This window comes from Coturnix japonica, chromosome Z, assembly GCF_054131305.1.
Source record: "Coturnix japonica strain WE chromosome Z, WE-NBRP24, whole genome shotgun sequence".
NCBI lineage: Eukaryota > Metazoa > Chordata > Aves > Galliformes > Phasianidae > Coturnix > Coturnix japonica.
Genome location: NC_140702.1, coordinates 31,677,206 through 31,689,181, shown reverse-complemented (window position 1 = coordinate 31,689,181; position 11,976 = coordinate 31,677,206). Strand labels below are relative to the sequence as shown.

Genomic DNA, 11,976 nt, shown 5'->3' with positions numbered 1-11,976 from the left:
TTCATTTCTTAAATAATTTATTTGGAATATATTAGATGTTAATTAACATAATGTAGCGCAAAATGTGATCAGGTACATCATATCTGTTCCTGATCATACAGATAAGAAATCCCCAAAACACGAAGCAAAAACAACAACAACAAAACAACAATTGACAAAAAACTCTTTGGTCAATAGATCTAGTCAAACACACATGGGATGCGAAAGTAGGGAGCTCCTAGATGGAAAAAAAGAGAAAAAAGGAAATGTGGATGAGAACTGAAACAATAATGAGAAAGGAACTTTAAGGGTTGGAAATATTACAAGTATGTTATGTTACAAAATTGGCAGGTTTCCTTTTGCTTTCCCTAGGCAATAATTCTGCTGATGAGACGTTTTGACTTGTCTTGGTGATACATGTTTCTTAGGATAGCAAGTGGCTGTTAGAACAAAGAATACCATCACGCCTCACCAATAAGCACTCTGATTTATTTGGACTAGTTCATCAGAAAGCTAGGAGGAGGACTTGGCTCATTACCTCTGATGCAGAGGTGGGGAGAAGGCAGTGCTAATTGCACAGACCATGTGAAAGTCTCCTATGTGTTTTCACTCAGCTGCTCTCTTGTACCATCCTTAGCCCTCAGAGTTCAATAATGCAGGAATAAGGAAGTGAAGATTCGTAGTGTTCAGAAACAAAACGGTCGTTAACCACTTATACTCCTTTTTCTTTTGGTCAAAGGTTTCCACTGATATTCCTGTACCTTACAGCATTAACCCTGGACCAAGTGAGCGGTATTGCTTTGTAGTGCACTAAACAGCACAATACACACTTCACAAGAACCAGACCTGATTTTTTTGGTGCAGCCCTGAAAGACACCAAGGAGGAAGGAGAAAAGCATGCTTGCTGTTTGGTGAGACTTTAAACGCAGCTGAGCTGTGGGTGACAAATACCCTCAGGCAGAAGGGCTGTATGTGTTACATAAACAAGCCCTGTCTCTGTTTCCTGAAGGCAGCTCCTTGTCTCACAAATAAGAAGAAACAGCCCAGGGAGATGCCTTGGCATGTGGAGGCTCCATTTCTTTACCTGTCACAAATAGCTTTTTTCTAAACACTAACACGTGCCTTGTTTCATCTAGAAATAGAAAGGACTTCTGTCAGTGGGAGCATGAGTTGACCTGGAAGCAGATCTACTTGAACCCACTGTCATTTTTTCTCTTGCTCTCAGCAGCTTTGTACCTTACATGAACAGGACAAATCTTTTCTGACATAGGTTATAATTCAGGAAGTTGATTTGTGTGCACCAACCCACAAAAAACTCTTGCTCATCCTGTTTATTGACTGAACTCCTAATGCATGGATCAAGTCCAAGACCCCTGGCATGCAGCCTGTGCCAAACAGGCACTGAAGCAGATTGATGATTGCATCCCACCTGTTCATGAGAAGGGTGCTGCTCACTTGTGTTCATAAAGAGTTTCTGAGAGTATCAGTCAGGCCTTTTTTCTGAGACCTCCTGCTCAGAACAAGGACTTCCCCTATTTTTACAGCTGTAAAAATACAAAGGCATTTAGCCAGCAGCCTGCTTGATGGGTTTTGATGGCAGCTGGAGTGTAGTCAGACAGTTTCCTTCATGTACACACTGTCAGTGCTAGGCAGTCTTCACAGATTATACTGAAATTCATCTGTGACTCTTCCTTTATCTTAAAACAATGTTTTTGTTTTAAGCTAATTTTTAAATCGGTAAATAGAATTTTTCTGTAACATTAGGGATTTCTCCAGTCTGATGGAGAAAGACGTAGCCAGGTTCAAGGGTCAGGATTTGTATTTTCAAAAAAGTTCAAGCTGGAAATAAGATTTACATTGGGTGCAGATGGCGACTAGAACCAGTGGTGGAGGTATGGAGAAAATATTATAGCCCTCAAAACCTCTCTCTACCATGGTCAGGTATCTTTTTTGGACACATTTTGTGGCACATTCATTGCTTCTTAAGCTCAGAGTGCTTCTTCAAAATATCACGAGAGAATAATCTCTTTCCCTGCCAAAATACTGGATAGATTTCTATGGCCCCAACTGATAGAGGAGGTCAGGGCAGAGGCCTATTAACTGTTACAGCAGTGAGTTCTTCCTAGTTCCCAGAGCACAACAGCTTTCCCTCTGCTCTTTCAGTTGCTAACTGACCAAGGAATTCCTTTGCCTTTAAATAGAAACATAAATAAAGCCATAATAAATACAAATAAATAACCATTGTATATAAAGAAACAACCCATAATGACGGTGACTATCAGACTAACACAAGGACTGCATCTCTCATTCTCTGCTAAGGAGATGAAGTCTCTGACCAGCATTCTGCAAGGTTGCTGCTCATGCTGGGAGAGGAGGCACCACAGCTTTCAATGAGAGTCAGCTCCTCCATGCTCTGCAGGCATGGGGCTTGCTGGAATAACCCCAGGATGCTGCCTCGGGCTGCCACTGCTGTCTGCTGCAGGCCTGGCTCTCCCAGTACCTTGACGAGGAAGTTGATGTATCTCATGGCTAGTCGTAGTGTTTCATTTTTGCTCAGTTTTTTGTCTGGTGGATGGGTGGGAATAAGTTTCCTCAGCTTGGCAAAGGCACTGTTGACATTTTGCTGCCTCCATCGCTCCCTGGTGTTGGTGAAGATCTTCCTGGTCATTTTCAAGGTGCTGTAAAATAAAGGAGATGGAGATTGAGTGCTAGATATCCCTGACTTTCCTGCAGGCATGCTGTTACCTCTCTGCCAGCTGTGAACACTTGGCAATGATGCTAGGAATTCCTAATTGTTGCCCTCTGTGGCTGATGTCCTTGTCCTGCACATAGATTCACCCACCCTAGTCCTATAAATTATGTCTCTATTTAAATCCACAATCATAGGCATAGCAGCTGCAGACACCAGAGTCCAATAAGAACTTCACAAAAGAGTAAATGAGTTTAATTTTCTTGTACAGCCCCTTGATGCCCAGCTTTTCCAGCCTCCTGAGGTTCCTTTGCAAAAGAATTCCCTTTAGCCTCCATGTTAGTCATTCCAACAGGCTTTGTGGGGCACCTGAGCACTTCTTGCAGGATAAGAAGGGAGGGGTGGGCAGAACCAGTACAGAACACATACAACCATGCTTATCAAGGCCCATTTTACACCTTCTTGGAGGCTGTTCCCATCTGTCCCAAGCTTTAGAGCATAGCAAGAAATAAGCCAGACGTAGGTGGACCTACAGTAGGGGACTACAGAAGGCAGACAGCTGATGCTAATGAACATGTGATTATGGTTGTTTCAGGAGATTTCTCCAGGGAAGCAATGGCCTGGCTCCCTGCCCACACTGACTGCTCACTGCTGATGATGGGGGCTCACCACTTCGATTTGTTCAGACTTCTATTTTAGCCTCTGAGAGCTGCTAAGACTAAGCCACAAATGCTACAAGTGCTCCCAGGCAGGGTTCCCAGGGTGCAGAGGGACAATGTGATGCCTACAAAATGTGCAGGCATTCCAAAAGTCCATGTAGATGTTACCTGGCTGCGCTGCTTCACAGAGCTGAGCAACAAAGGGGACCCAGTGCCCAGAACAGACCCGGAAACAGGATGCTGCTGTGCTAGGTGCAAGGGGCTAAATGCCATTTAGCATTTAGCAGAAAGGTTGCCAAAAACTTTTGGAGTTCACCTAATCCTGCTCACTGACATTACCAGGCAATGGGAGATTTAAATTGACTGTCAGACCACCCTGATATTCTTGCCAATTTCCCTTTCCCAGGAAAGCCCTCAAGGTCTGTTCAGAAACATCTGATAGCTGTAGTTCTCCCTCAAGAGCCTTCCCTTCTGCCTCACAGCCCCATGGGAGATGTTCACTCTTCCATTTCTGAAGCGGTTTTTTTTATGCCAATGGCATCCAGACAGCTGGAGCAGAGAAAAATATTGACAGCCAAGGGACTAAAGGACAAATGCTTCCACCTCCTCTTTCATGCATGTGAAACCCTCAGCTCTTTATATTCATTGGCAAACCCACCCCCAAAGCAGTCCCAGAGGGGTGGGAAGCAGGGAAGGCAGAACTCCTTACCCCCAGAAGGGAAAAAAACTGGAGTGAGATCCCAGCTATGAAGCCGTGGCCATTTGAAGAAGTGACATGCTGTGCAAGATGCTCATGTTCATTGAAGCATGTGGCAAAATTCTCAGAGAGTAAAGCAATCCCATTGTGACACAGAGGTCAGTGGGTCTTCCTTGGCAGGGAGACAAGACATGCACAGCAGATGAGAAGTCCCCTCTCAGCACCTTCACATCATGGTATAACACTGGTTGCAAATCACCAGGCAAAGGCAGCTAAAGGGTCATAAATCTTGTTGGAGCCATGTTCAGAGGCCTCCATTGGAGATGCACTCACATAGACTATATATGGCTGTGCTCCCAGGCTCCTCTCAGCTGTAGCCTCTACACAGCTACCACACTTCTATTTTTGTAGAAGCTTGAAACTACCATCAGCCCAGTTGTCTGCACCACCTTTAGGGGACAAGAAAGCTGTCTCATCAGAATGTGCTTGCTAAAAACTAGCTCTGGTATTTCAGGTGGCTGTGAGTTCTTCCTGTTTTGTTTTTTTTTTTGTGAAATGCACTGACACCATTGCTTGATCCAAATGGATGTTGTGTCTTTTCAAAGAATATTTTATTTAAATAAAAAAAAAAAAAATAAGCCTTTCTGCCCTGAGTATTACTTGGAGTTTGTGCATTGTGGACAATCCTTCTTTGTCCTTTGCACTCACTTGGAAGAGCTAGCATGCACCTTTTAGGAAAGAATGCTGCCGAGTCAGGAAAATAGATTTCAAACATTGTCCTCCAGTGCTCCTGTCAGCCACAGCATGTTCATTCCCCAAGGCAAAATTTTTGCCATTACAATTTTATTCTTCCAAGCAGATGCTTGGATTCATATGAAATTCAAAGCACCACCCACTTCTCTTGACCCTTTTCTGTTCTGTTTGCTTCTGTTTGTTTGCTTGTTTAAGGATAAATTTATCCATGTATGAACCAGTTGTTTTTTATAAACTAGAGGAGGCTATTTGGGTCTCCTTGTTTCTTCTGATGGCCTGGGTGGACTGTATTCTCTCTCTGTGCTGTCATTCTGGTACATGGCTCTTGTTCCCTGCCTGCTTGTCTGCATCTCAGCCATGAATGTGGATGGAAGCTCAGCTCCTTCCTCCTGCTGCATAGCAGCCAGCATGGCACTTGGTGAGAACAGGTCATTGCACAGCCCTGGTGCTGTGAGCATGTCACCTCATCATTTAGAAGCATTACCGTGCCTTTGCACCACGCTGCCTTTCTCTCTCCCCTTTCGCTTGGAAAGGACAATGCTCCATCTGTGGTCACAAGCCTTGTCAGCAAATAGATGCCTTTTTGAGACCAGTGCCTACTTTACACTTCAAAAGTGTGTGCTTATATTTCTGACATTTGTTCAAAATTAGCAAACAGCAGCTTCCCCACCCCACTGCCTCTTCCTGCTCTGGTACCTCCACAGAGAGGTCCCCATAGGTGTAAGGCACTTCCACAGCCTCTCCACCTTAAGTCTCACTACCCTTCTTCCTCAGTGTCTCGGTGTTTCACATAATTGTGAAACAACAACATTGTCTCTTGGAGGTTCTGCTGGAAAGGTGAGAGAAGAATGTGCCTGGTCCACTGCTGCCCAGCGTTAACATTTCAGCACAGCTCAGTTCCTCACCACCTACAAACCCTTCCAATCTTCTCTAACTATGGCACTTTCCAGTCAAGAAGCAGCGAGCCCACTGACAAAGCATCTGATTTCCATTCCTTTTGTCTCATTCCTTCCCTCCTCCTCCCTCCTTTTCTCCAGCCCTCCCCACCAAGCTTGGCTTTCAATATGGAATTGCTTACAGCTTCAGATCTTTGCTAATGCTGCACGTCTGAGCAATATATTCTTTAGCTTTCCTGGTGCAGTGTGTAAAATATGTATTGGCTGGTGACTGCGTGCAATTTGTATAGCACCAGCCTGTTTTAAATCTGTGCAGAAATCACCACTTTGTTCCCACATATTGCAGACAAATAGCTTTAACCTTGCACCTGGATTATTTCTGGCCACCTCTGCCAGCCACAGGCTAACAGCCCACATCTATGTGATGAGGGAGGAAAATAGGAAGGCAATTCTGCGTAGATCCAGGAGGATTAATTCTGTTCTCAGGAGTGTAAATCTGGAGTGTTACACCATTTTCACTGGAGGAGTAACTCTGCTGTTCAAAACGTTGCCATTGAGGATAGGATTTTGCAGGGATCAGGAAGGCAAATCCAGAAGCAGTGGTTAAGTGCATCTCCATGAGCTGAGATCCACATCTGCAGCATGTAAAGAGAATTGTGCAGAGCCATAACCACAGACCAGCAGTGAATCTGCCCTGACAGTTAGCAAGAGAAAAGCAAAACACTGCCACCCACCGAACAGATGACTGAAATTCTTCCCAGCTCCTGCCCCCCCGTTTTGAAAAGCACTAAAATGGGGGGAGGTAGGAGGGGGAAATTATGGCTACGGCTAATGGGGCCGCAAGTGTCACCAGACAAAAGACTGAACAATAGCAGAGATGAAGATCTCTCCCTCGGTGGCAGCAGTTCTTTCTGTGCAAGAGTTGCTCCGGCAGTTCCAGCAGCAGCAGTTCCAGCTTGGGGACAGAGCACCATCTCTGCAAGGACCTTCCTGGCAAACGGCCCTGAGCCAGCATTTAATGTCCAAGGGCTGGCAGGGGACTTCCCAGCAGCCCAGCACTCTATCATAATTAGCAGGTTGCTATTAAATAAAGATCTTGGAGGAGAAAGTTCCTCCCTCAGTTTATACCTTTGACCTCGCTGAAGTTAAATCCATGTTGAAACTAGCCACTGGAGACCTACTCCTGCAAATCTTAATCAGACAGCAGATGCGTGCTGCCAGCAAGAATTGGAGTGCTGCTAGTAAACCTGTAATGCCATGCTGTTACTCCATAGGGGAAGAAACCCCGTGCCTGCTAAAATTGGTTATTTAACACATTGATTTTGTTAAGTCCCTTCAGCTCTGGAGTAAATGGCAACAGAGCAGCAGGCGGTGCCAGTGCTGGCAGCCTGATCTGCCACAGGGAGCAGAGATTGGCCAGATAGAGCTGTCCACAGTCATGCTTTGTTCACTTTGCATCAATGCAAGGTTGAGAAGAGGAGAAAGAGGAAGCTCATTGTTTTCCTCTTCAGCTTCATGCCAGCCACGGAGCACAGGACTCAGTGCTGTGCAAAGGGGAAGACTGAGGACAGATGTCACAGGACATTACACTGCCTATCAATAAGACATGACTTTTTTTTCCTCCTCTTTGTAGGAGAAATAATCTTGATCTCTGCAGCTGAACCATGCTGTCTTTGTTCAGGTCTGAAGTACTTCTCTTGGGCCAAGACGGGAAGGGAGAGAGGAGGGGAAAACACCCCCCAGTTCAACAGGCTGCAGGAGGAGCAACACACCTCAAGGCTGGAGCGTGTCCCTCTCAGCTCTCCTCAGCACCCTCGTACCCTCCTCACATGCTGCCTCCCCATGTCCCATCAGTACACTGGTGGACAAGTCATGGGGAGTGCACAGCACAGCACAGTGAGACAAAGCTGTGCTGGCCATCAGGATCTGCTGCTGTCCTCATTCCTGATAATTCTTTGCCCCTCCATATCCCTTCTGCTCATTATTAGTCTGTTTCAGCTAGTGCTCGGTTGTTAGGATAGTACAGTTAGGATAGTACAGTTAGGTTGTGGTTGTATTTCATCTTTAAGGTCTTTTCCAACCTGAGTAATTCTATGATTCTATGACTCTATGATTCTGTGCTTTTGGAGTGGAAGGCATTTATATGTGTGTATGGCCCAGTTCACAGTGGCCCAACTACAGCAGGTTTTGGTACTGCTGGGCTGGTGCAGTGAAGCTGAGTGTTTGCTCACAGCACTCACAGATTGACTCCAGACATCTGCAAGGGAACTTCATTTCATTTTAAGCCAGGTGTAGGAAAAGGAGCTACTTCAGCGTTAAACAAAGGCTCCTTTCACTGCCTCATGCCTCTGTCAGGAGTGTTTTCTGGCAATCATGTAGTACAAAGTGCAGCAGAGCAGCAAAAGCACCATCATGAATAGTCAGCACTGACATGGTGATTTACCTTTTGTAGGGTCTGTAAACATGGGACAAAATGTATGCAGTGAAATTTCTGCTTCTTGGAGCTCTTCTGTATAAGAGCACTCCCAGCTACACTGTCCATTTGTCAGACCTTCTGAAAAGGCACATCACTGGAGTCATCTTTAAAAGAGCACTGCAATGGCCACAAGCTTAAGGCAGCCTCTGCATGAAGGGTACTTTCCTAAACTACATGTGGTTTCGGTGAAATCAGCCTTCCCTGCTGGCCCTTGATCTTGGGCACCTTCCTGTTGTGTTCTCTAAGGCTGCCTTGCAAAAGGTAGATTGGGAAAGCAGTGGGCTGTAACCCAGCACGCATTTGGCAGGGAGCAAAATATGAGGTTGACACCACGCCATAAATGTTGTGCACACAGGATTATTTTTCCTGTAAATTCCCACTTGCCAAGCTTTTTATACTCCTTTGCAGTAAAACTGAATTACACCACAGCCCTGTGCAAAGATGCCACTTGTGCTGTAGCAGTTCTTGTTAAATTGATGTCTACTGTGTTGACTTGGACACAACAGCTTGCTGCGCACCACAGCAAAGAAAGGGACATTTGCCCAGGAAATCTAGCTACCCTTTTTTATTATTATTTTTTTGGGGGGCTAAACTTGCACAAATGTTACTGTCTATTCAAGGAGATCTGGGAGACAATTTGTAATAGTTTCTCTGTCCTCCTCATCCAGTCTCCAGTATGGGCCTCTTGAGTCAAAGCCTCAATTACAGCTCCACTGGGTTTCATTTTAAAACAGTGTCTGTTAATTTCCCAAACGTTACATCTGGACACTATTGCAGTGCCACAGGGTTAACATGGAGGGGGAAAAAAAAAACAAAAAACAAAAAAAAACCAGCTAGATCTTCTTCCAGGAGCTCTTCAAGGACTCTGTTCTTTGCCAGACTTGTATGCGGAGCCCTGCTGAACACAGATATCATCTACTGGCTCCTTACATAGGGCAGTCCTCACTGGAGGTCTACCATGCAGAGATGGAGGGTGGTCAGATACCACCTTCCTCTCAGCTCAGTAAAGATCAGTCTGCAGCAGCTGGCCCTGTCAGAAGGAACTGTGAGAAGCAGGGGAAGAAGGACAATGCCATAAGGACACTTGCCTCAGGAGAATGTGGATATGATGCTATTTTAGAATATAAACAAGATGTTGTTTGGCTTTTCCATTCTATCTAGGTGTGCTCTGAGGCTGATAGCAAATCTCTGACTTGAGCAGGACCAAAAGTTTGAAAAATTATTATCTGTGTGCAATGTGTCCCCTTCCTACCAAAAACGATTTAAAACAGGGTACCATGGCATCATACTGGGAACTAATTGGGTTAGAAGAAGTGTGGAGAAACATACCCACCACAACAAAGCTTCACTTCCAGAGGCACAATACAAATCAATGCAAAACAAGGACTGTGGTTTCTCAGAGGTGTTACACTGCTAACCTGCATGGGACAGCACCTGATAGGAAGGTCAGCATTCAGGTCTGCATGGCCACAGGTCTCTTTTGAGCATCTGAGTTTCATCCCCAGGTCATACACCAAGCTTGCTGGCACTGGGAGCTTCTCATTTGCTGGATTGGCTGCTCGTGCTGCAGCCACTGTAATAATATATTTAAACAGGCAGTAAGATCAAGCTGCATTTATTTTGGCTGGGTTTTTTGGGGGGTGGGGAGTGTTGTTGTTGTTTTGTGTGTCTGAAATGATAGACACACAGTGGAGAAGGGTTCTAAAAACCATGTGTCATCCTTTACTGTTTCATGGAAAGCAGGAAAAATAGGGATTGCTACTTAAGAAAAAAAAAAAAAAAAGCTTTTATTGTTTATTGTCAACCTTGGGCAAATAAGGCTCTATCAGCCCAGAGATACTAACCTGTTCTGTATAGGACCATTTCAAATTTTTTATTTTTTATTTTTTATTTTTTATTTTTTATTTTTTATTTTTTATTTTTTATTTTTTATTTTTTATTTTTTATTTTTTATTTTTTATTTTTTATTTTTTATTTTTTATTTTTTATTTTTTATTTTTTATTATTTTTTATTTTTTATTTTTTTATCTTTTATCTTTTATTTATTTATTTATTTATTTTTGAAATCTGAGAGTTATTCGTGTTTGACTCCTGAGCTTAAATGAATAAAGTCCTTAAGCTTTTCCTGCCAAGTAAACTACTGAGATGGGACAAAACTGGAATGTGATGTATAGTGCAGACACACCAGCTGTAAGGCATACAACCAGTAAAGCAGTGGGAAATTGTTAAGTATGTGAGGACTGAAGTTTGGAGCTCTTTCTTTACGTCCTTATTTGTTTACACATTCATAGGTTTTCCACACTATCTATCTAGTTCATAATCACACAACAAATTCTGGCAAGTGCATGCTTCTCTATGTTTTCACAAATAATTTGGTTCAAGTATCAAACATTGTAGAATTCATTTGTTCCTCAGGGAGCCCACAATGTTCTATACAATCATTTTCCCTGAATGCAACAACTGATTTACAGCACTTTCTGGTGGTGTAAATGAGTTTGCCTAATGTGTAATAGTGAGGTCATAATGTAAGAATGTTTCTTTCCAAAACAGTCAAAAACAAAAACTAATTTCTCCTGGCATGAGGCTGATTCACCGAGTCTTCTCAGTGGATGCCAAGAATTGGAAATTCCCAGCACAAAATTAGGGGAATACAGTTACTTTGCTTGACTAAACGCAGCCGTTTCTGCAACTATTCCGTCAGATAATGTGCCTTACTATTCACTTTTTGATGACAAGATTCTGAAGTGACAAGAAAATGAAGAGGAATCTAGGGGATGGTAAAAGGTAATCGCTGAAATTCCTTCTCTGAATGATATTTCCCGCTGTGTGTTTCAGAAAGGAAACATCAGCATTCCTAAGAGAGTTGCAAGGTAAGCCCGGGAGATGGGATGCAGTTCTGCACAGAGACAAGTAAATTGTCACTTACATTTCTGGTCACAGGTGCTTGAGGCTCAGCAAACCAGGTCAGCGGGTGAACGGACAGCAAAATCAGGCACGTCCTTTTCTCGTTCTGCAGCAGCTCTCACCGTGCCTGGCTGCAGAGCTCGCTCTCTCTGGATGGAGTCAGCCTAGTGCTGGTCCTGGCTGCCTCATTTATAGAATAGCAGGTCCTTTGTCTGGCGCGTGTCACCACTGGTCCTAGCAATCCAGGAGCTTGCTTTGCATCTCCCAGGAGATTTTCTCTGTCCTGCCTTTTCTTTCCTTGACACCACTCTGCCTCTTAACGGAGAGACAGGGGGGACTGCTCCCACTATCCCAGGCACAACTCTGGTTGGGTCAGATGTACTTTGTCAGGAAAAAATGGAATTCTTGTGGCAAGAATCAATTATTTCCCTTAAAAATATGTATTTGTTTATTTATTTAATCAGCTCTGAGCCTGCAAATGTTTCTGGACACCCTCTCAGCTCAGTGACAGCAGCCCACAAGCTCACATATGACTGCAAGAAACAGAACACAGGCTGATACTGCAGGAAGGAGACACTGAGGAGTGAGCCTTGTGTGCAGGGTTGCCTCTCAGCACGGGGCCGGCAGAGGAGATGCTGTGGGGTCCTGATGTGGCCCAGACCCTCTCTCCATCAGGCTGAATCTCCAGAGAGAAGGTCAGAGGGTGTGGGGATGTTTGAGAAGACCTCTGAACACCACTGTCATATCCCCTTGTTGGTAACGCAGACTGATTTGTCCTGTGCCCCTGGACAACGGTTCTCTTTGTGGGAAAATAGTCGCAGGATTTCCTCAGACCCAAGCCAACAGAGGCGCAGCCTTGGTACAAACGCACGGAGGGCTGTTAAAAGCGCTGCACATCTCTGTTAAGAGGGCTGCCCCAGCAA

At 44.4% G+C, this 11,976-nt stretch overlaps 1 protein-coding gene across 1 annotated transcript; it reads right to left on the bottom strand.

Moving 5' to 3' along the window:
• On the bottom strand, window positions 1-11,214 carry TAL2 (TAL bHLH transcription factor 2). The gene is made up of 2 exons (XM_015849639.3): window positions 11,076-11,214; window positions 1-2,657 (listed from the first exon to the last, which is right to left on the bottom strand). The coding sequence occupies exon 2, from the start codon at window positions 2,645-2,647 to the stop codon at window positions 2,294-2,296; it is 354 nt and encodes a 117-aa protein (XP_015705125.1). The 5' UTR covers window positions 2,648-2,657; window positions 11,076-11,214; the 3' UTR covers window positions 1-2,293.
• Window positions 11,215-11,976: the final 762 nt, after the last annotated feature.

Excerpts from the sequence above, each read along its gene's own strand:
- TAL2 (XM_015849639.3), bottom strand. The coding sequence starts at position 2,647 with ATGACCAGGAAGATCTTCACCAACACCAGGGAGCGATGGAGGCAGCAA.